The sequence below is a fragment of the Archocentrus centrarchus genome, chromosome 17 (genome assembly GCF_007364275.1).
Source record: "Archocentrus centrarchus isolate MPI-CPG fArcCen1 chromosome 17, fArcCen1, whole genome shotgun sequence".
NCBI lineage: Eukaryota > Metazoa > Chordata > Actinopteri > Cichliformes > Cichlidae > Archocentrus > Archocentrus centrarchus.
Window position 1 is genome coordinate 20,591,621 of NC_044362.1, and position 25,400 is coordinate 20,617,020.

Sequence of the window (25,400 nt, forward strand, 5' to 3'; positions counted from 1 at the left end):
TTGTCAGTAATTTAGTAAATATCCATTATAGGAACACAGTTAAATGAAAAAATGTATATCTGTGGCAGCAAGGTGCGGTAGCATGACAATAAAGGGTTTCCTCAGCCTGTCTTATTCTATTTTCATCACTGCGGCATGCAGCCACCTGTAATTACTATTGTAGTCACTCCACTCAACCACTCAAGTCATAATTAGAGCTGAATGAAAATGCTCCGGTTGACTGTCAAAAACAGCTGGGAGCTCTCTAGTCCTAAAAAGCTTTGTGAAAAAAAAAAAAAAAAAAAAAAAGATGTATTAGCACAACATACATTTTTCTTTTTGGCCAAAGATCATTTGTTTTAAATTTTAAGCTTAATTTTCCTATTTAAAGAAAAAAAGTTGCAAAATTTGGAACAAGCAGTTGAGAACTACAGTTTCAAGCAAAGGTAAACAAAAACAAAACAAACCAGGAGTAATGTATTTGTCAGGGACTATTTTCAGCTGTGAATTGCATATTAGATGTGCTACTGTAATATAGAGCGCAGATAAATGATCTGAAATATGAAGGATAACGTCACCTGGTGAACACATGGCTCATCATTGTTGGTTTTTTGGTCTTTTATATATAATAATAAATATGAAGCATTTTAGCATTCTTTAAATACTTGCTAACTGGGTCAACAGTCGGTATGTAAAGTTGATTTCACTCTGATACTACTGGATCTTTTAGATGCAATATAAATCTGCTGGAAACATTGTAGCCAGTTTGTATTGTAGGCGGTAACTGGAACATATCAGGCTTTTAGTTTTTAGAACTAAGTTAAAGCACACACTTTTACGGACTTAGAAAGAGGTGGAAAGTGTGAAATGACCAAAAGAGCTTTACAGGAGTGCTTGCATTTAAATGGTGGTGTATTCCAGAATATGTTGAAATTTGGCCACATACTAGTTGAAAATTTGATATTAAAAATCATTATGTAAGGTAATGTTAGATCTTGAAACCTAGTTAAGTCAAAAATCCATGTCAAGGATTTAACAGCAAATTTGCCTTTAGTTCGTTGTTAATTTGTGTGAGTGTTACGCATCTTTTACTGCTATTTACATGAAACAAACTTGATTTTAAAAAAGAAAAAAAAAGCTATTACTGCAAAATTAAGACAATCTGGTCACTGTAAACATGATGGTGGAGGATAATACAAATAAAATCTGCAGTATAACCTCTTCTCTGGCAGCTTATCATGTCTTTTTCTCTTTGGTATAACATATCATGAGAGCTACCCTGCCAATCATGCAGGCTAAGTATAGGAAATTACAAAGATATTCAACAGTTCTGTTTTGGCCTATATACATAACCAAATATTGCCAACATCCCATAAACCAAGACGTGAAAAAAACAAAACAAAACATCAAAACAGCTTTATAACATATCCATACAGATGAACACATTAAGCTCACAATTAGAATGTATTTCTGATTTTTGTAAACATCTTGACTTCTATATACATCAAAAAGCAGCACAACACTGGACTACCTGTAAGAAATACTGCGTAGTAGTAATTTCAGTTTTTTTTCTATATTATCACAAATGTCACTCTTGGAATCCAAAGGGAATTTAAGACTCTCTTGACTTCCCCCTTAAATGATTATTCCACTGGAATATTTGACTGCTGCCTACGCTGTGTGTCTTTAAATGGGCTTCATCTTTTGACAGCTTTGAGAACGTATGGTCCAGTTTTCTTCTGAGTTTCATAGAGTTGTTGTAAACCCCCCCCCAAAAAAGCTGTCTGCAAAAACATATTCTTACTTTGGTGCTTTTAGTTTGATTGTATGAGTAATAAGATTTCATGTGGACAAAAAAGAAACAAAGAAGAAAAATGGTACATTCATTTTAACCATTCAAAATATGAGGAATTGGAGGGATGAATACTGGATGGGGGTTTTTTTTTGCAAACAGAAACAGAAATAAAAAAAAAAAAATAACCTTATATGACACACTTGCATCCTCTGCAGGGAAATGCCCGCTATGCTAAAACACCGCTTGAACAGTATAAACATAGGTGTGCAACAACAGAGGACTTCAATTACCTGAGTAACTTCCCTTTTACACTGAAGTGGATTTAATCCAATGCAGAACAAATGAGATTCCACACCAGGAAATATGAACACGTCTCAACAAGTAGGATTAATAGTTTTTAAGCCACACATACGCGTAATCCAAAATGTCCTGATTAAACTGCCCACATTTGTGCCCCTGAGGGCCTTCAGTACCCACCTGGCCTTACTTTGGTGATTAAGGCTTTTCTTGGCCACTGCAGTAACTTCAAATCCCCAGTTTAACTTATGCACAAAAAATGACCACAAGACGATTGCTTCCAAAGGGAACAGAAATGAAAGATAACAACAGTCATGGCAGTGAAAAAGAAATAAGAAACGGCAGTCCTGTTCTCAACATTTTACACATTCAGTGTTGCAGGTGGTTGTTGAAAGAGTTATTTGCTGCAACAATGTTAGTCATCATCTCTAGAATAAGCTCACAAAAGTGATACGGCCTTTCTACTTTGAGCCTCATAACTCGGGAATGTTCTGGCTCAATTCACAGGAGGAAAAACTGGCAGTGTTGATGCATGCAGCCATCCCCTTCGGACCATCCTGAGACTGTTTCATGATTTTTTTTTTTTTTTTTCAATTTTCACTGACAAAGACAGTGTCCTACAAGTCACATGACTGTCTCCCTCTCTTCCTCAACCACAGGCGAGGGTTTTTCATCCTCACAAGGCCGTGTATGGGCAGAAGGTTCTTCGGCAGGAAGGTGGAGCTCCTGTCCTGATGAAGGTATAGAGTTCTCTGACACGGAGCCATTTTTCACATACCCAGGGAGATTCCTGTGCCCATTCACAGGCACCGGTCCAGCCTCGTGGTGAGGTGGAGGGCCAGCGGTCCTCTGGCAGTGACATGGTAACACTGGTGTGTGATACCATAGGTCCATAGCTGTAAGTGTTACTGCCGCTTCGAGCTTTTCTTTTGAAGTCCAGGGCCAGAGTTCTCCTGCTCCAGGACTTTTTTATCTCAGCTTGCACCTTAGAGGAGAAAATACTTTTTAGATATATATATAAAAGCAGCAGAGTCAAAAATGTGTGAAAGGGAACACTCCTGAGCTCTTACCTCTCCATTGCAAAAGCAGTATATAATTGCCACTAGCAATCCTGCAAAAGAGTAAACAGTGATTTTATTCACATTATCTATAAACCAGCTATCTTTGACGTGCACTTTAATTTGACATTTTAGCTGTAAAATTTGGCATTTGTATGATATCTTCAGTCATCAGCTCCTCCTGTTGTTCTTCTAATCTTAATTAAGATCTAACCAGAACTCAAGAACTAAACAATAAGCAACAACTGGACATTTGGTAACTGGTTTTTGGTGATAACGTTAACCTTAGGGCATTTCAAATCCTGACAAATCAGTCCAATCTGATTGGGTTCGCTTGAAAGAACACGTCATTATTTATTTCAGAATAAAATTAGATCTCTATCACAGCAGCTTTACCTGGAAGGAGTTAAACAGCATCTCGTAATGCATCTGGATCAGCCATGGAATTGCAGACACCTCTGTATACGGCATGGCGTGGAATATGATGTAGTGGACACCAAACAGAGGCATCAACACCAGAGTGGACTTCAACAGCTTTCTGTAACAGTTACGAAAACAATTCACACTCATAACAAAATACAACTTTTTATCTCATTTGCTAAAGGTAATGTATTCATCAGTCTGTTCATTTAGTTTGCTTCACTTTAACATATTAATTCACTGATTAACAATAAGGATGAGTTGGTGGATTGAAGGTTCAAGTAATCTGTCAGCAAAAAAATGCGAATCAAGCTTTACTTCCAACTTTTTACATGCAAAGGTTTGATGATTTTCTCTGGTTTAAAACATTTAAAATTGAATATCGAATAATACTGAACAGTTGGAATTTAAAGATGACCTTGCAGTCTGTGTTGGGAATTTGTCACATCTTAAAAGTTAAATGATGAAATTCACTGCAGCTGAGTGGTTTAGAGTTAGGTGTCTCTGTGTTGGAACTACGATGGACCTATAACCTGTCCAGTGTGTAACTAGCCTTTTCCCCTTTGACATTTGGGATAGGCTTTACCCTCTCTGTGACCCTGAGATGGATAAATGATTTATTTAGAAAATATATCATATGGGTAAAAGTACTGGGCCACCTCCATATTACACCTACTTACAGGAGCTGCTCAGCAATGGAAATCAATACCATGAAGTTCTGGGTGCACAGTTTTTGTGCTGATGTCAATGCCAGAGGAGGTCTGGAGCTCTGCAGTAACTGAGTCAGCAGAGCATTGGCAACTTTTACACAGCATGTGCCTCAGCACTTGGTGACCCTGCTCTGTAACTTTACGTGGCCTGCTGCTTCATGGCCGAGTTACTCTGGTCCTAAATGCTTCCACTGTGCAATAATACCACTTAAGATGATGACAGAATATCACATTATCATCCTATTACAGCACCACACTGGAATTAATTAGAAATGACCCATTCTTTCATAAATATTTGTAAAGGTAGACAGCATGGCTGGCTGTTTGATTTTATACAATGAGACTAAAAACACCTGAATTCAAAGATTAAGAAGTATGGCCTAATACTCTTGTCCATATTGTGTACACAGATTACATATTAAAGTAGCATTATTATGTACAATCTTGGCCACCTATCCCACGATACAAATATTATCCCTGCTGGCTGCAATTTACAAATATTTCAAATTATGACTGATTCATAATATGAAATAATATGACTCATTTTATTATATAAAAATAATAAATTAATCATTTTTCACTCTGATAGTACCTGTACTGTTGTCTGGTGTCACACCTTCCAGCATTTGTTTCCCGTAGTTTAGTTGCCAAGACTCGAACGATGTTCAGGAACAGCAGAAAATTAATCTGAAGAGAAAATAGAAACATAGTGTTAGAATAAGAATCACGAAAAGGTGTCTAATCCATCAGCTGTAATGCCACAGGTGCAGCAAAACACTGTCATTTCCCACACAGTAGGGGAAAGATGAAGTATGTACTCACCACTACTGCAACCAGGATAGGCACTTGATATATCCATTTCAAATTGCCTGCACTTAAGTCCCAGCACCTGTAGTAAAAAACAGTAAAAAGACATGGATTAGCCAGCGATACGGAAATACTCCTGGGATTTTAATAATTTCTGCCAAAATTTCACAATACAGTAAGATAAGACAGATCTCCAGATAGGGCACTGGCTTCATCCAGATAGAAATATGACACCACTTTATGTTTTATGGCTTTCAAAGGTCCTTAAATTGTTTAACTTTGCACACAGGCTTAAAAATAACAAAATCTTTATAGACTGAACATTGATAGCATTTTCTTTAGGTTAAGTATGGAATTAACAGCAGCAGTCCCGTGGCCAGATCTCAGTCTTAAGGGGGGCTTATGAAGTCCAACAGGGGGGCACCACTATTATTAGCTTGATTAGTGATCTGGCTTGGGTGGGCGGGCCAGGGCAGGCCCAAGCGTATCAGTGGGCGGGCACGGCCCCCTAGGGCCCGCCCATAGCGACGGGTCTGAACAGCAGGCTGCTTTGATTGTAGACCATATGGATTTCTTATTTTTACTCAGTTACCTAAATAACTTAACACAGGTACATGCTCCAGTTGTGGTTATTATCAGGTATGGCAGGTTTTTCTGCCAAAAAAAACAAAATTGTCTAGATGAGGGGCAGAAATGTTCTCTTCTCAGCACTGACTGAGAAGAGAATTATGTGTTTTAGTTCCACTTTATAGCTGCTTGATACTAGCTTAGTCATGAGGTCCCAGCTGCAGAGACTTCATGTTTTACTATAGTATGAGACCAATGTGAACATTGCAGATAGTGGTAGTTGGAGGGGGTTGAGGTCCTGCCAAGCTGGTTTGGCAGTTTAGTCTCTGCTGAAGTTGTTGCCCATTTGGAAACGGAATTTGAATTCACTTTCGTATAGGTGCTTAAACTTTATTTGAGAATCCAATAAAGTGAAAGGACACTAGTACCAAATATTCTTGGATTAATATGTAAAGCCATTTATGAGGCTGTACGTGTGATTCATAAAGACAAATAAATACATTTATAAATTTATAAAATTACTTCTACAGATCGCTTACTCTGTGTCTGCAAATGTGGCTCTCACAGTTGCCCAAATGGTTACAAACACAGCTGGTACACCTAAAAAATAAAATAAAAAATATCAAACTTGATATGATAAAAAAAAAAAAAAAATAACACTGACAAAAATAATTTGCTTATATGAGTAGAACCCGGGTAGCACAGCATCCACATTGTATGCGCTGTGCTTATGATATTTATACGCACAGTGTGTACAATGCAGGAACTGTGAAGCCCATATTCATGCATTTTTTTTTTAACCAAATCAGTCACTCTCTCATTGTCCTTTCTTAGTTCTAAGAATCATCTCAGAACTAAAATTTGGAAGTACCTCAAAGTGTTCAAATTTATTTGCATACTAATTAGACAGTCAAAAATTAAATTCCTTTGATAAGAGTTACTTTACAAGTCATTAAGCGCATGCAAGTACAATATAAATTAAGCCAAACTCACCCCATCCAATCAGAGTAAATCCCCAGAGGTACTTTCTATCAGAGAAGAATGTCATAAAAATGAGACTGTGGAGGTAGAGACCCTCCACGAGGATCCAGTAGTAATTGGTTGCCAGGAAGTACAGGAACAAGGTCACAACCACCTTACAGCTAATCTATAAAAAAAAGGAAAAAAAAGTAGTGCAAATGTAAAGAATTTCATGCAGAAAAAAAAATTACATATTTTAAACAAATACCTTATAATTCTAACACAGACCTATAGCAGTAGTGCTTTAATTTCAGCTACAGATGATAAACAAGAGGGGTGCTTTTTTTTAATGATACCGACATGGATTGTGGACCTCTACAGTTTTCTCACGTCAGCACGGGTTTCCTGTGTGCCAAAGAACTGAATTTCAAATGCTACTTGGTTTAAAGAGCATTGGAAGGTTTAGGTCCAAAATACATTTCATGCCTGCTGATACATTCTGAACCATTCACACCTCTCAGGTTGTCTGGGTACAGTATTACTTACTATCCCCCAGGGTCAAACTAAGCATTAGAGAGAAAGAATTTGGTTTTTTATGCATCCTGCAGCTAGGCAGAAAAACACTTTGCACATATATTTCATGAGACAGGAGGAGGAAACTGTTCTGACACTGCAAAGTCCTGCATACTGTCTAAATTGTACTGAAAAAGTTGGCAAATTAAATTTTTTTTTTGCAATACTGTGCCCCATAATTGAAAAAGTTCCCAGAAATCCTGATAATAAAAAAAACCCCTACAGAACTGCTCCAACGATCACTTTATTTACATCAAGGCTTAAACATTTCTGTTGGCTGCAACCTTTTACTAAATGAAGTTAATTCACACATTAAGTACACTCTTTTACATTTTTTTAAATGTGTTTTACTTGTTACTGAATCTTTTAATATTCTTCTATTCTATCTTTTTGTCTTGCTTCAAGCAGCTTCAACTTATGTCTGCATGAATTATTAAGTCGTGCACGTTTGGCTGACTTTTTTGCTGAAAGGCATAAAGCACGCCTTATGTTACTTATATTCAGATTTTTCACTATAGGACACTGAATATGATAAAAAAATTTTTAGGCGGGATTCACTCAGCAAAATACTCCAACCGTGTGTAATAGACCCGCAGGTCCACTATGTGGATGTCACACTTTGCCTGTCCTAGGAATGAATTGGACACCCATGCTTAAGTTGCTGTACCAGCAGGGGGCAATAATTTATTTAAAGCCAACAAGTTGCTACCAGCTTTTTCTTGATTATCAGCTATTTCAACGAAACTACACCAAGAAGATTACTTCGGAAAATGAACTGACAAGGCGATAGAACACCTAATTGGATCTATGCTATGAAGAACTAAGACAGTTCTGAAAGCAAAAGGGGTCCCACCAGCCAGTGGCTGGTGAGTGTATTTGAATTATATACTGGCTCATCTTTCACACAGGCCTCTGTAGCCCACATTAGGTATCATATTAATCCCTAATCACATTTGCATGCTTGTGATTATTGCAGCATGGTTACTGCACAAAGTGCTCATTGATCCACTGTTCTGTGATCAAGAATAGTTCTGGACAGACTTAAGACCTTGAGTGTAAATCATGGCACCGCTTTATTTTTCTGTAGCTGGGTTCACTGCAGCTCAAGAATAATGTATGTTTTGTTTGAGATCTGCTGACTCCGATAGTTAGAAATTTAACTGCACAATGTACTGTATGCTCATAGCAGAAGAGCTGAGATAGTCGAGGTAACTTCATGAGATTCCCCCATCTTCAGGCGTTACTTTTCTTTGGGACTGGTACAGTAATTGGACACATTTTGACAGCTGGGCCATTTTTTTCTAATGCATTGGCAAATTTAATGCAGTTCTGCGTTCAAATGATGAGAATCTTGAATAACACATAAAATGTATCATTATCAGTGGCCTCAGGAACATCTTAATTTGCAGAGCTGCTGTCATCGCAGTTCTCCAGTGGGAAAACACTGCTCCGAACAACATCTGCAATCGGGTTACAATGCTATTTTGTTACTGTGGAAACAATCCAAACAAGACACACTTTCCTGTGGATCACTGTGTGAGTTTAGGCACAGTATATAGTCTCATTATTATATACTTTGAGTCTCTAGCCAAATGCTTTTCTAATAAAAATTCTTTCTTTCTTTCTTTGTTTTTTGCATTTTGAGAAATGCAATTTTGCATTTTGAGAAATGCAATTTTGCATTTTGAGAAAATTCCTGAAAAAAAACAAACAAATTGGTGTGAATAGTTAGATATATGAATGCTTCACAGACATAACTGAGCACAGATCTGAGTGCTAACAACCCACTGTATAGATTTAAGTGTTAATGGATCACCATTAAATTTCATTGGTCCCCAGAGTTTGAGGATCAATTTCCTCCCTACCACCAACAAGTATAAGTTTTCACTTATTATGAAAGCCATAGCTTTATGTGGCCACCTGTCTTTGCCATCACAGGACTGACAATCCTGGTTCTGAGTGCAAACCTTCAGCAACTACTAGATTTTTGTATGGGCTGCAGTGGAATTATCTACAGACAGAAAGAGGTTAACGTTTAACTTTTGCTGATTTTTTTAATTTTTGATTTTGCACCTTCATAAGGTCCAAGTTCCCACTTAAATCAGTACTTTGTCTATAACCCAGTACCTGCAAAATTAACATTTCTGTTATCCATTGCTAAGATGATACGTCTGGTAAATATGCTGCATCTTGAATAGCATGCTGATTTATTTTGTATTCAGCTCATAGCTCTGATGTGCTTTAGCAGCCTCACACTGTCTGTGGTATCTTCCCACAACATCTGTGCTGCACAATTACAGTGTTATATGATTGACCAATTATTATTCCTGCTTTTAAAAAGCATTTTTTTCCAAGAACAAAGTAACACTGTGTCTATTTGCATTTCTACACAAAATAAATAAATTAATTAAAGAGAATGGATATAGTTCACTGGCTTTGAGCTTCTCAATTCTCATGCATGTCTAATTATCAGTCCCCAGTGTACTAATCCACAAATGTTTAATGGCATTTGTTCCTGTGTTATTCACAGCCTGTTATTTTCTGTGTTCATCCCACTGTCTTAATTCATTATCTGTATGTGTGTAGAACAAAGTTTCTGAATTCATTGTTTCAAGTTCTGACTTTCATTTTCATACAAATTAAACTGAAAATGCTTTATTTCATTTATAATGTAAAGTTTTGAAACTAAGTGAGTTATCACCATGCAACATATGGGAAACACTTTTTCTAAAGAGTTTTCAGCCTGCCAGTTAGTGTGAGATATGCCAAAGATAACACAGTTTGACAGGCATAAAATAGTATTTTTGCACCAACAAGGTGTTTCCCAAAGACCTATTAGCCAAAAACTTGGTATATCTCAACATGGTGTGTAGTGTGTCCTTGAATATACTTCAAGAAAAATTAAAGGGGGGGGGGGGGGGTGGGGGGGGGGGGGTGCTCTCATCTGTGAAAAATTATCAACCTACAGAGGGCTGAATTCAAAAACACCCCAAAAAATTAAAGTGAAAAAAAAAAAAAATGCAGAAGGCTAGTACATTTTGGCAAAATTTCATTGCAGTGACTCAAATGGTAGTTTGTATGGCCCCCTCGGGGCATGCTCTTAATGAAACGACAGATGGTGTCCTGAGGGATCTTCTCCCAGAACTGGACCAGGGCATCACTGAGCTCCTGGACAGTCTGAGGTGCAACCTGGTGGCATCAGATGGACAAAAAGATTATGCCCAAGAGGTGTTCTATTGGTGTTCTGTTGGTGAGTATGGGGGCCAGTCAATGGTACCAGTTCCTTCATCCTCCAGGAACTGCCTGGCAACTCTTGCCATATGAGGCCAGGCATTGTCGTGCACCAGGAGGAACCCAGGACCCACTGCACCAGCGTAGGGTCTGACAGTGGGTCCAAGGATTTCATTCTAATACCTAATGGCAAGTATTGTGCCATTGCCTAGCCTGTAGAGATCTATGTGCTCCTCTATGGATATGCCTCCCCAGACCATCATTCTCCCACCACTAAACTGGTCATGCTGATGTTACAGGCAGCATAACATTCTCTATGGCCTCTCCAGACCCTTTTGTGTCTGTCACATGTGTTCAGGGTGAACATGCTCTCATCTGTGAAAAGCACAGGGCACCAGTGGTGGACCTGCCAATTCTTGTATTATATGACAAATACCACTCAGGCTCCACAGTGCCAGGCTCAACGGGCCCTCGTGAAGTCTGTTTCTGATTGTTTGGTCAGAGACATTAACACCAGTGGCCTGATGGAGGTCATTTTGCAGCTCTGGCAGTGCTCCTCCTGTTCCTCCTTGCACAAAGGAGCAGATACCGGTCCTGCTGATGGGTTAAGGACCTTCTACAGTCCTGTCCAGCTCTCCCAGAGTAACTGCCTGTCTCCTGTAATCTCCTCCAGGCTCTCGAGTCTGTGCTGGGAGACACAGCAAACCTTTAGGCAATGGCACATATAAATGTGCTGTCCTGGAAGAGTTGGACTACCTGTACAACCTCTGTAGGGTCCAGGTATTGTCTCATGGTACCAGTAGTGACACTGATCCTAGCCGAATGCAAAACTAGTAAAAAAAAAAAAAAGGCAGAAAAGAAGAGGAGGAAAATAATTTCAGTGGCCTCTACCTGTAAAACCATTCCTGTTTAGAGGGTTGTCCTTTGGAAGAAGCCTGGAGAACTATTCCTGAAGAGTACTTAAAGAAATTACAAGAAAGCTGCCTAAGAGAGTTTAGACTTGTAAGATTAGAACTTTGCCACATATGCTGTATTTTTATTTATGATTACACATTTCTATAAATTGCTGCACCTATTTCCCATTTCCCAGCAAAATAGAAAGAAAGAACCGAATATACGTATAACAAAGTACACACATGCAAGATCCTTCATTGTGTCATACACAATATTCACAATATTTAACTCATTTTGCAGGGACACAGAATGAAAGACATCCCTAAATATATTGCGTAAACTGTTTGTATATTAAAGCATCTGTGAAAAGTACACAGTCTTTACACATTTTTTCAGACTCGACTGTTAGGGAAAGCCAAATACTGGCCTAGTAAAACCTTGGCATTGTGACAAGCTGTACAGTTTATTTGCTGCAGTACTGGAAAAGCAACTGAGACTCTGCAAAACACACCGAACACTTCCTGTGCAGAAGCAGAACTCTTCACACCAAGCAACACTAATCAAATTATTTGTGCATGTAATGCAATCAAATACTGATGGTCCCATTTATGACATTATATTATTTGGAATTTAATGAATACTGCATTTTACAATGACTATATCTTATATATTTATATAAACTGATAGAAATTATAGTTTTAGTTTTCCTTCTATTTCCTTTTTATTTTTATTTGGTTTACTTACAAACTGTGTTTTGTTGGCTGGTGGAGCTTCAGTAATAGACTTGAGGTCTTCCACTGTGACTCTTTCCATGTTCTCTAATGTTGATCCAGAGTAGAGAACAACATCTTTCACAAAAATGCTTATAGCTCGTAGCATGTAGGACACAAATAGGTGCATATGGATGTAGTTCCTGGTACAGTGTAGCCGTCTAAAAAAACACAGATAAAAAAGAGCGGTAAGGTCAAATGATAGATATATTAGAAATTGCTCTTTTTAAAAAACTTTTTCAGAAAGTTGCTACACCTTGATGTTTGCGCTCGACTTTTCACACACACACACAATCCTATGAATCCTAATTAGAGCCAGCTGAATTCCACGCTGACTATAACACATTCTTGAGAATTAGGATCTTAAAACACACAAATATCGAATCGTTACACTCAAAGTGAGCAGTAAAAACAAAATTGCAAGCATGTGTTGAAAAGGATGCAAATTTGCTTCCATGAAAGCAGAAGTTTACCAGTCAAAAATTCTTCATTTTTAACATTTGTGGAAATGTTGACATTTGCAACTGTGGAGTGCTTCTGGCACCATGCTCCAATGGAATCAACTGGATCAATAGCTATAAAGGTTACACTATTAGCGTCAAGACATGAATATGAGTGCAACTAAAATTCTAAAAGGCATGGCAGTTTAAAGTCTAAATTCGTCATCATTTAGTGGACACTGAAGTTAGACCAGTGTAATTTCTACCCACTGTTTCTTTCTCTAAAGACTCATTAATGAGTCGAATTCTTTGACAAGCAACCCTCAGAGAGCTATTGATTGAGAAAAACTAATCTAGCGTACATTTCCCTGGTGAAAAATCCAGAACACAAGTGCTAATGTAAAATATCCCCTCTTCTCCCCCTGGAAAACATTTATGAGCTCTCCTGTCTAAAAGCTGATGTGTTAAAGAGGAGACATGGCTGGAGCACTCTGAGCACAGAGCCAGAATGTCAGATGGGCCCCTGGGATAACTTATTAAACTCATTTTGCCCGTAGATTTCCTGGTGCCAGTTGGGAGCATTCCTAAAACCTTCTGACTGCCTGCCTGTACAGTAAGTCACGCTGGTGGGAGCACTGGTAAACAGTTCCTTCCCATTGATTACTGATAGTCCCTGTGCTCAACAAAATAAGCAAATGATAACAAATCTGCCCTGTGCTAATCAAAAATGATTACAAAACGAGATGGTTTCCTAACATGAAAACTGAATTCAACCTTGTTTAAGGGGCTGTTTTTTTTTTTTTAATTTAAGAACATACCCCTAAGGTAAGACTGATTCCGCTTCTGTTTGTACAGTAGGAGAGACGCTTTTCAAATACAGCTCTTGACTCTGAATTCACATTTCTTCACACCACTTAAGATTTGTTTCTTTTTTTTAACTTTAAATGTTTAAATGTAGAAATATAAGCTTGGAGCAATTGAAAAAAATCAGACGACACACTTGGTTGTGTGTCAGCAAAATCTGAAATCAGCATGAAAATAACAAAGAACCTAAATGTCAGACAATGAGGCATGCTTTCTGCATGCCTGAAGGCAGGCTCCTCCTCAAAGGTACTCATATCATAGTCTGTTAAAAGTCAAAGTAAAAGTCAGAGGTAGTGCGTGATACAGATTGTGTGCTTCATGCCGTTTCTGTGACACAATACATATATTGCAATGCATGATTATCCGGTAGGTGGGTGGGGGTGGAGGGTTTATGATTTCACAAAAAGGCTTCTTTTATGCACTAAGTCATCATGAAATGAATACACTCTCAGTTTCACTGCTTGTTTGCAGCTCATGAAGTGGCATGGATTTAATTAATTTTCATCATGCCATCATGCTGGGAATCATTTAGACTCCCTGTTTTGATCCCTTCTGCAATTGCTCTAACCTTAATTTCTAACCCTGTATCAAACGCCCTCTCTTTTGGGAACATCAGGTTGAAAAAATCCAGCAGCAGCAGCATCGACTCACCGAAAATATCCTAAAATGACGACAGCCCCCATGAGTGATCCCAAAGAGATTGAGTACCCAACCGTGTAAATGAGATACAGACGGTGAAAGACCTCCTGTTGGAAAAGGATAATTTGTTAGAATATCAACAGGGCACCAAAACACCAGACACATTATCCCTTCCTAATTGCATCATTTGATGCACTGCACATTTTAGTCAAAATATTAATTCTATTTGTTGGAAACATTTGTTTAAGGATGTCCCAAAATAACCTGGCTTGTCACTGGGAAGCATTAATACACTGGACATCAGTTTGATCCTCCAGCAGCAGGCTGGCTGCAAGATAACCAAACCCTCTGCACGTCAACACATTAAAAGTGCCATTAGCCCCTTGTGATGTAAGCTGATATTACACTGCTGTTATCATTTAGCATCAGGATCTTTTACCAGAAAAACACGCGTCTGCAGTATGGCTGTGTTTGCTTTAATTCATGCACATATATTTATCATTAAGTACTGCAACTGCTCCTCTGGAGGAGCATCGACATGAACATCAGAAGTCATAAAGATGACAGCTGTATCATTTCAGGCCAAAAAAGGGTAATGATCAAAGTATGACAGCTTTCACAGCTTTCTGACAGCCTTTGAATGTTTATATTTATCAATATTTTAACAAGTTTTTTGCCCTTCTTACAAGAGATATTTACTGCCAATGCTGACGTCTAACACTATTAGCAATAGCAGGGAAACACTACAGAAGCACTTCCACTCAAGGTCACATCTACACACTCATACTGGGCTATAGTACAAAGGCTCCTGTGTTTCTTCCTTTTGACTGTTTCCTCACAATGCTTTGTGGTGTAATTGTGATGTCAGTGTGTATGGTATTATAGATAACAATCTTTATTAGTGTTAAACATATGAATTTTGTAAGATGTGTGTGTTTGCTGGAAATGTTCAATTGTCTATGACACGGTGTCAGGATACACAACTAATAAACAGCATCAACTGACAGGACAGCTATGAAAAACAACAAAACAAATGAAAAACTATAAAGACTATTTTTCAACCATAGCATCAGATAAATGACAACAAAGATCTAAAATTAAAAACACAATCAGCCTCAGCTGTTAATGAATGTACAGCTAAATATGCAACACACCCAAGTCTGGGCCCAAGTATGTCAATACACTTATTCTGCTACTACTTTTTATGGTTTGGCTTCAGAGAAGAAAATCATAACTCTACAACAATAATTTCACAGCAATTACCTTTCTCTGTAACCGCTTCAAATCAATGAAATAGATTGCTCTACAGTATGAGGTTCTGCAACTCTATTAACCCTTTCCAAACATCTTTAAAAGTCTGTTAAAACCTGGAAAACAATCCCTTCTGCAGTGTATATCTCCCTCATGATCTAGGTGGAGTCTATAAGGAAATAACTTTACGCTCAATGGCCCAACACAGGTCTGGCCTGCTCTGACTTCTATCCCATCAAACACCTTGAAAACACCTGTGATGAGCTGGAACGCTGACTAGGAGCCAGGTCTTGTCACCTATCATCAGCATCATTGAGGTCATCTGCGCCTGACCTCAGTGATGCTGTTGTGTCTGTGTCAAGCAAAGTTGCACTGCCAGTGTTCAAGATTTTCAGAAATTCTTCCCATATAATAGTACAATAATGGTTGGTCATGTTCCTCACTAATGGTTTTCAAAGGAGATGAAAATCTAGTCAGTTCTTTCTTAAGATTTGAAGAAATTCCTAAGATATAGCATTCACAAGAATGTCACTGACAAGGGTGCATAACAAAATGCTGAAAAAAATGAACAATGAAAAAAGCTCAACTGTGACTCCATCAGTCTAAATTATAACTAAGTTATGTAAGGTGAGTTCTTAGTTATTTTTAGTTTTCGCAAAGGAAGGACTCAGTTCAAGACTAATCCGGCACTGTTTTCAGTTTGAACCATTGAATTCAAGGGTTCCAATCACTTCCACAGGCGTATCAAACCAAGCACCGAGGCATGCAGACTATTTCTACAAGCATTTGTGAAAGAATGGTTCGCTCTCTCCTGAGCTCAGTGAATTCCAGCGTGGTACCATGATAGGATGCCACCTGTGCAACAAGTCCAGTTGTGCAGATTCCTCACTACTAAACAGTCCACAGTCAACTGTTGGTGACATTATAACAAATTAGACGTGACTGGGAATGGCAGTAACTCAGCCACAAAGTGTTAGGCCACATTAAATCACAGAGTAGCGTGGCTGGATGCTGAGGTTTATCGTAAACAGAGGTCACCAACTTTCTGGAGAGCCAATTGCTACAGACCGCCAAACTTCATGTGGCCTTCAGATTAGCTCAAGAACATTGTGTAGAGAGCTTCATGGGATGGATTTCCATGGCCATGCAGCTGCCTCCAAGCCTTACATCACCAAGCACAATACAATGTGTCAGATGCAGTAGTGTAAAGCTCTAGTGCAGTGAAGACATGCTCTCTGGAGTGACGAATCACGCTTCTCTGTCTGGTAATCCGATGGGCAAGTCTGGGTGTGGTGGTTGCCAGGAGAACGGTACCTGTCTGACTGCACTGTGCCAAGTTTAAAGTTTGGTGGAGGGGGGATTATGGCGTAGGGTTGTTTTTCAGGGGTTGGGAACAGCCCCTTAGTTCCAGTGAAAGGAAATCTTAATGCTTCAGCATACCAAGACATTTTGGACAATTTCATGCTCCCAACTTTGTGGGAACAGTTTGGGGATGGCCCCTTCCTGGTCCAACATGAGTGCACACCAGTGCACAAACCAAGGTCCATAAAGACATGGATGAGTGAGTTTGGTGTGGAAGAACTTGACTGGCCTGCACAGAGTTCTGACCGCAACCCAACAGAACACCTTTGGGATGAGTGAGAATGGAGTCAAACCTTTTCATCCAAGATCAGTGTCTGCCCTCACTTCTGGAAAAATGGTGAAAATACCCATAAACACACTCCTAAACCTTGTGGAAAGCCTTCACAGAAGAGTTGAAGCTGTTATATTAAACCCTATGGATTAAGAATGGGATGTCACTCAAGTTCATATGTGTAAAGGCATGTGAGCAAATTCTTTTGGCAATATAGTGTATATTATCAAAAGTATGCACATTGCTCTCCTTGTTATCATCTCATCATTTCAATAATTATGATCAGACTTTATTTGCATTGCACATTAGTAGGAAGGCATATTACAATGTGTTATACATTTCAAAGGTATTGTAATTGCAGGGTAAAATTTTCTTAAATGGTTTAAGTGTGACAATTTGCTCTGGTGATGCATTCACTCCGAGTACTGCTCTTAATTATTTTGGTAGGAGACAGTGTCAACGAGCATGTAAATGTAAATGAGACGGATCTTACCTTTTCATAGCTTTGGTTGTAATGGGAGAGGAATTTTGCACATTCACTATAATTGGCCCATGTTTTGTTGGCTGCTGCCAGCTCCCATGTTCCATTGTTGTCACACCGACGGTATGCTAGTCCTAGACATCAACAAAAGAACTCTATTTTTAATTACAGATTTAAAGCTGCATAATTAAATAAATTGCAAAAGAGGTTTGAGAGAGAGCTCTGGCTATAACTGTACTTTACAGTTTGCAGTTGCACAGTGTACTGTAACTCACTCAAAATTCAGGGATTTAACTGCCTACTGTATCCAGGGCCAAGCTTACCTTTATGGTTGAAGTCATAGATATACACTGGACAGACAGTGGATACAAGCTTTCCAGGAGGCCCTTCAGGCCAACAAACAATGCCATCCCATTCTGGTGAGCAGAAACCATCTGCAGAGAAAAGAAAAGTGGTGACTTAAAACTAAATCCAGAGTGTATTGTTCTCTCGTGACTATAGTAGTTAAATAAATGTCAGCAGGCATTTTCAAAATTTGTATGTTTGGGGGGATTTTGTTGTATTTTACCAAGTAGTTACATGATACATAAACAGCACTGGAATGGCACTGCAGAAGCAACCTTGTAATTTAATGTGTGGCAAAACTGACCCTTTTTTCCTAAATAATTTTTGTTCTGCTTGTGGGAAACATGGGTCACCAAAAGAAACACATGCCTGTCCATTTCCCATCTATTGTAACATAATTAAGATCTGCAACCATGGAATTCCCCGCATGCTGACAACAAGTTGTCCATTGACTCTGGTGTGTTCATTAAGGCTTGTTTGTTGGCTGCTGAATATTTCCATAACTGCTCCATTGTTGAAAACATGACAACTGTTATAATGTTGTATGGAATTGGTTTTAGCATTTAAAGATTTCCTTTAACACTAGTTGCACTGTAGTACTCTAAGTACCCAATTATGGAAAAGTAAAAGTGCTGTATTACATAGTTCATAATCTGTATCATATGTTTTTGAGCATTTTTTTTAAACATGGACCTAATTCAATTTAACTAACAATTTAAAAATAAAAAATGTGCAGGTTCTCACATTTGAGACAAAGAAGAAGATTAATTTTTGCAGTTACAGTGCTTAACAAATTTATTAGACCACCACCACCAAATTAACAGCATTGGTAATTACAAAAATAATTTTTTATGTTTCTATGATGGTTAATCCACCAGTATGCACATGTTCTTTAATCAAAATGATGTTTTTTAGTGCTAAATATAATTAGTGCTGTTATCCATGAAGTTTCAAATGTACTACTATTCATTTATTTTGAACATCACATAAAACAACAGCTATTGCATATTCTTCTTAGAACTGGCTGATGAAATAAATCTTGAACGTTTCTGTTTAGCTTTAGACTTTTTATGAGGATTGTTATGAGCGCAAAAAGTTGTCCAGGAATCCCTATAACAAACATTCTTAGTATTTTCCTCACTTTCCCCAGATGTTTACAAGATTGCTGGCTCTATGGTGACCCTGCTGATCACAAAAAACATCTTTCAAGTCTTTTCAGTGAAGATTGTGCCACATTAAACTTTGCCATAATGCATCTATGCTTAGTTCAGACAAAGAACTTCAGGTTCAAAGGGGGAAAAAATTCTGTGAGTGCACACAGCCTCCTAATTCTCAGCTAAACCATGGAACTGAGCCTACTGATAGTGTGAGCGGAGTCCCTTTCCCCACAGATTCTTGGCTAAACCTCCCTCATGGCTTGGCATTTATGTTGCATTATTGAAAACATCTGCCCCCACTTTGACCACTAATAAGTAGCTAAGGATAGAACTAAAACTCTCCCTCTCTTTGCAGTAGATCCATTATTTTCTCATTCCTGTAATCAAACTTACAAAGAAACATCTGAAGAAATGACGACTTGCTTTTTAACTGCTTGTCACTGGGAGCACAAAATTAAAGAGCAGACTGAGTGGAGCTGACTGATTCCTGCAGATGTATGGTGGGAGAAAAACAGCGTTTAGTTTTGAAAATCACGCTGACCACACATCCTGGGAGTAAAAGTAGAATTGCTGCTTGCTTTTGCCATAGGTTTTACTACCATAGGACCACCTACTAACAGGCTTAAATTAAACACCAAAACACACAGACGCACACACGGACACACACACATATACAATTTCCCGTAAATTTCTTGACCACAATTTAAATATAAACGTGCCTACGGGGGGACTTTGGTATTTGTGATGTCACTGGGGTTTGAAGAAAATTCTTTTCTCCCCCGACTCATTTGATTCTGACCTGCAGATGTCAAAACACATGCTGCAGTTTCTCCTGATACATGCAGCCTTTTATAATGATTCCTGATGTTATTCTACACCCAGACCACAAGCTTGAAGGTTGAGCTATTTTCACACTGCAAGGTCTGGGGATTTGAACCCACATCCCTCCACTATCCTCTCCAGGCAAACCTCACTGCATCCCTCAAAGAAAACCTTGTCTCAGTCATCAAATGGTTGAATTTTGTATATTTAAAGCACAAATGAAAGACAACAGCTATTCCCTTCAAATGGCACTCAAAGCTTTCTCAATTAACACATACTTGTGCAATTAATTCACTACTTTCTACAAATCCTGCGTTTCACCATGCTGGTGTTTGAAGTAGTTATCATTCCTCATCTCCTATAATAGTTTAAAAAACCACATGATTACACTTACAGTGCCAGAAAAAAAAACTGTGGGAGGGATAGGCAAGACAAACAGAGATATAAATCTAAAGCTTTTAAAAAAAAAGAGAGAGAGAGAGAGAGAGAGAGAGAGAAATGCACATAGGTGGTGTTATCTGTGCTCTTCAAACTATGGGTTGGATAGTTTGAAGGTCACACCACAATGCGACACGGAAGGGAAAAAAAAAAAGCATACAAGTGACTTCTGCTGAAATCTTAATGACTTTTTCAAGGAAAAAACCTACATCATTCATCAGAAAGTGCACGTAATTCTTCCTTTGAACTTAATTGCAAAACCTTGACAATATCTATAATTTTACTCAACATCACAGCAAACCCACTGCCCAGATTTTAAATGACTTCCACACTACATAATTACAAACAGCCAAATGTGACTCTGGGGTTCAAATCAAATACAAAAGAAGTAATGTTAAAGCAATTCATCTGGCATTACAGAAAAAACAAAATCTCAAATCAAGCACATGCGAGGAACGCATATGTGCTTATCCAGGGGTGAGAGGTCTCCACCACAGTGGGGACTCTACTGAGGACTCTTATTAAGGTAATAGGGTTATTCTAATTTCTTCAACTGTAATGTGATTGAACAGACATGTGCAACCTTCCAAAAGAGGTCAGCAAACAACCACTACATGCAGGATGAGTCACATCCGGCATACACCAGCATCATCGGGTATGCAGGTCAGCTCTCTTGTGCTGATGAACCCCCCCTAAACAGCACCTCAAGCATTTCACAGCGCACATCCTAGTCAGGCATTCCTGATGGACTTGTTAGAGTCCAGATTGAGTGTAAGAGTCCTCCCTGATGTGCAGACAGAGGAACGTGCAAGTGCAATAATGCTATTGTTATCAATTATTTATAATATGTTAATATATAAATTTACATATAGACCCACAGTCAAGGTAGTGCAAAAATATTTAATTAGGTTTTATCCCATTGTAGTTTATGCTGCAAATAGTACGTACCTGGAGGTGCATGCTAAAGTGTGACACCAGGCTTTCCTGTCACTACAGCAGGTCAGGATAGATTATGCATGATGGTGGTCAGATGAGCAGCGTGGACTGTCATCTGAGAGCTCTCTAATGTTTGACTGATCACTCTCCACAGGCTTGGCGCCTGTAGCCATCTTCCTAATCTTGCTGTAAGTACTTGTACATAAACCCTAAGCAAACAAAAGCTGCTGGCCCTCTGCAATTCTCAAAAGTAGCAATTCTGATATTTTTTTTTTTAATCTAATTTGAGCTAGTGGATATTTATCAAAACCATGAAAAGTTGGGACATACCACATGGGCAATGTAACTACAGGGAATAGTCAACAATAGCTTTTGTGTTCTGAGCCAGGAAGTAACGTTTTTAATTATGTGTTTCATTTACAAGGAGTATCGTTTGGAGGGCAAAGAATTTCATGTGACCACAATGCACTGGGGTTTAAAGAGAAAATAATATGATTGGTTTGGCTGTGGAATTCCTCCCCAAACAATCAACTGGGAAAATGACAGCAACCACATGACCATACAGTGTGCTGGGATCTGCAGGAAAAGGGTGCTCTTTAGATACCCATAAATATTGAAGTGCACCCCAGGACCAGGTTTGCCTTCAAGCCCAGCCTTCGGAAAGCCACAGGGAAGACAAAGGAAACAAAGTGGAGGTTTTAAATGTAACCATCAACTTAAAGTTCACAAGAAATGTATTACAAACTGCTCCAAAAATGCTACTTGATTTGAACATATCTCCAAAATATAGGCAAAACGGTGCCTATTATTTACTTATTATAATGAACCAAGGCGGTTGTGGCAGAGCGGTGTGAACAGCATCAGCTGATTAGTGTAAGCTCTTATAATAATCAATAGTCGCACTCAAACAAGTCACCAATCACATTCAATCAACATAACATCCCGATGCACTCTTTCAAGCTCGCGATTATCCTCCTGCTGGTTATGCAGTCTACTTTCACAGCTCTTGGTAAACTTCATCGGCCGTGCTGTTTGGTCCTCTCCACCATCCGCCCGCCCTTCTTAGTGCTCCTCCTGTGTCTGATGGCATCCTCCACCTCGTACATTATATTTCAGCCCGGCATCCATGAGGCTCTGCTCTGTGCAGCCTCTGGGGGATTTACTGCACTCCACATTGAACCTCTACAGTAGCTCCAGCTAGAATTCACTGGGGAGCTTCCTCACTAGTGGAGCTCAAAACTATTTTTATGTGATAAAGCCTTCGACAAATGCATCTGTGACAGAAATCTTTTAATTAAAACAGTGGAAAATCACACTATTGGAAACCAATAATAAAAGGCAAAGAAGGTGGCACCTTCCGAACACATGATCCCATTTCAATTTCACACATTCTGATTATTAGTTTCCTCCAGTTTTCAGCTATTAGTTATCTTGAAATAATAATCTGTTGCTAAACGAGACATTTTATTCGATACACAAGCCATTAGGGATGGGCTTATGGATTGTACCCGTTATCTCTCTGACACACCCTTTTTACTGGGTGATTTGCATGACAAACATTGACTCTGTAATCCCTTCGTTACTCTCTGCTTTGGCATGAGAAAGATCACAGTCTGTCTAAAAGAGTATGCGAGAGCAAACTGAGTGCAACCAGTTTCCTGTGTTTGCACTAAATGATAAACAAATCTACAATATCGCGCATATGTACACCTATAAGCAATGTTCCCATTGTAAATCACAGCACACCCTTTACACACCAACATTAAATAATGAATCTTCAGTGCAAATCATCTCAAGAATGTTGATGTCAGTAAAATGAGCCTTCCTCCAGTCGTGTAGTCCTCTGGCATTCCCAACCTCGGTCTTTATATGTTTATAGTAATCAGACTAATTGCCTCACAGGTCACCAAAATGACGGTACCAATCAGTGGTACCTCCAACCTGTGTTTTCATTTCATTTTCAAAAGTGGAAACAGTTGAAAGGTGAAAATAGTTTGATTATTTATTTAGTTGAGTTTCATTATGGTGAACTTGGCAAGCATTATGATTAGTACTCATAATGAAGATACACAGTGTAATGACTGCTCCCACTGGCTTATTTCTAGGCATTACTAATTTATACAAGTTATATGTAAATGTGATGATAATGTGCCAAATGAGAAAGCTGAGTGTGAGTCTGTGTGCCTCCAGTGCATCTTGCGTGCCTGACTGCTCAGTCGTGTTCGCTGCAGCAGTCAAACACAAGAACTGAATGAAAAAATAACCACTGTACACTAGATCTGAGCAAAGCACTGGAGGCTATTACTAACAACTATTAATGCTCTGCTTAGAAATTGTTTTAATGCCATTTGATTTTATCTAAGACCAGTGATTTCAGCAGCTAGCTTAAGTAAGTAGTAAAAGGGCATATATACACTTCCTTAAATCCAGTCACCTGCCACATCACAGCATTATCCCAACAGTACCCATTTTCCAGCAGAATTTTTTGAGTGTACTTATATCTCTTACAAATAAAAGGCACTAATACTATACAGTACTTATAGCTCACCATTACAAACAAATAAAATTGCGAGCTTGAGCTCATGATAAAGTGGGTCTGTAAGTACTGGATATATGAAGCCATATTAAAAGTGTGAGTCGAGGCATAATTATGCATATTCCTCACATTTAATTTTTACAGACTGACTCTAATTAACCATATGTGTCACAGATTTTCCTGGTCTTCAAAATGTGAGGAACAGAGAGCAGGGTTTCTGTTTAGGTGTGCCCATATTCCATGCAAGTTCTTTTTTTTTTAAAGATTTTAGCTTTTGCAAGGGAAGTGGTGGACATCCTACAGCCGATTTAAGGTTTAATTCTGGATTTAGGGATCTGTGATTTTTGTTTTTTTCACATGGCTGCACTCAATCCATAGCTGTAGCACACAATGAAATAGCTAAACAAATATTAAATGAGCATATTGTATACAGATATTCCTCTGGCCCCCTGATGAATTATAGTTAAATGTCCTATGCGGCTGTTGACTGTTTTGCTATGAAATTCAGTACTGAAAATTCAAGTCCCCCTCAAGAATAACAGTTTTGTTACTGCAGACTCACAAAGTCACTCATATGGCTAAAAACTTAGATTTGTTTCTTTACTCACCAAGAATCCTGTGCTTTGCCTTGATGTCATCCTCACATTTTTGCTTGGCTTTGAACAACAACTCTATCTGTTCCTCTCTCGTCACCACATCATCGGCATAAACCTGAAAATCAGGGGGAATGGAGTTAATAAAAGGATATGTAAGTATAAATACCAATAAAGTGCAAAATGAATACTATAAAATAACATTTCCAACTCAGCAAAACGGCAGTTAAATCACCAAAGAACAACACAAAAGTGTGAATATTTCACTGCAGATGTGTGATCTCCTCTGGATTTGAAAATAAGCAGGAAAATCAGGACGGATTTGGATCGAGGCATTCCTTTTTCTTCACAGCTACTTCAAAACTGTCAAACTGCTGCCTGCAACTCTGCTCACAGTGCCATGGACAAAACAAGCAACCCAGTTTCCGTTCCTGAAAATGTGCACTACCAACATTTTCTCACAGAGGATATGAGTGACAGTAATATAGTAGATAAATATTAGAAAACACTGTACTTTGAGCGTGCAAGTGGACTCATTGAAGAGTTCTTTCTGTCTTACTGTGATAAAGTAAAAACTAAACTTCCCTGACTAAACAGGATCAGTTTCACTTGCTGCTTACAGTCTCATTCCAGTGGTAAACTGATCGACATGCGGAAAGTTTTAACACCGACAAAAATGACATTTTATTCCCAACATTTTAATTTTTTTTACCCCTTATATATTTCAGCTTCTGAACATTTTATATGAGGGTGACGTGGTAACTCAGGTGTGGTTTTCCAGTCAAGAAAACTTTTTCCATTCTAATAGGTCACACTGACTGACTTGCTGTTTGCCTGTGGATCACTTTTGGGCAATGACAAATGTGACTGTATTGAAAATGACAACATTCATTTTTAACAGAGCATGACAAGAAGAGTGGAAATGAAAGCACAGGCCACCAAAAACTAAAGGCTCGATCAGCACGCAATTCACCAGAATCTTTAATGCAGTCATGTGGGCGCTGTCATTGTTCTCTGAGCCATACTGCACCAAAACTATAATATGTATACACACACCACGAGACATAAACTAACATGTATGCCATAGTGTGCCTGGAGGTGCGGCTAAAAAAAACACACACACACACACACACACACACACACACAGTCTTGTTTTTTTGGTCCAGTGATCCAGAGCAAATAGTGCAAATTAAAGACAGACGTT

General features: G+C 38.6%; 1 protein-coding gene across 1 annotated transcript in view; it reads right to left on the reverse strand.

Moving 5' to 3' along the window:
* Positions 1 to 2,046: 2,046 nt before the first annotated feature.
* LOC115796031 (parathyroid hormone/parathyroid hormone-related peptide receptor-like) overlaps positions 2,047 to 25,400 on the reverse strand; it is a 49,274-nt gene continuing 25,920 nt past the window's right edge. The window contains 14 exon segments of the mRNA XM_030752232.1: positions 2,047 to 2,889; positions 2,892 to 2,933; positions 2,936 to 3,056; positions 3,142 to 3,184; positions 3,527 to 3,667; positions 4,852 to 4,946; positions 5,082 to 5,148; positions 6,173 to 6,233; positions 6,627 to 6,780; positions 12,036 to 12,222; positions 14,017 to 14,111; positions 17,382 to 17,503; positions 17,693 to 17,803; positions 24,212 to 24,314. Coding sequence (XP_030608092.1) covers positions 2,696 to 2,889; positions 2,892 to 2,933; positions 2,936 to 3,056; positions 3,142 to 3,184; positions 3,527 to 3,667; positions 4,852 to 4,946; positions 5,082 to 5,148; positions 6,173 to 6,233; positions 6,627 to 6,780; positions 12,036 to 12,222; positions 14,017 to 14,111; positions 17,382 to 17,503; positions 17,693 to 17,803; positions 24,212 to 24,314 — 1,536 coding nt within the window. The 3' untranslated portion in view covers positions 2,047 to 2,695.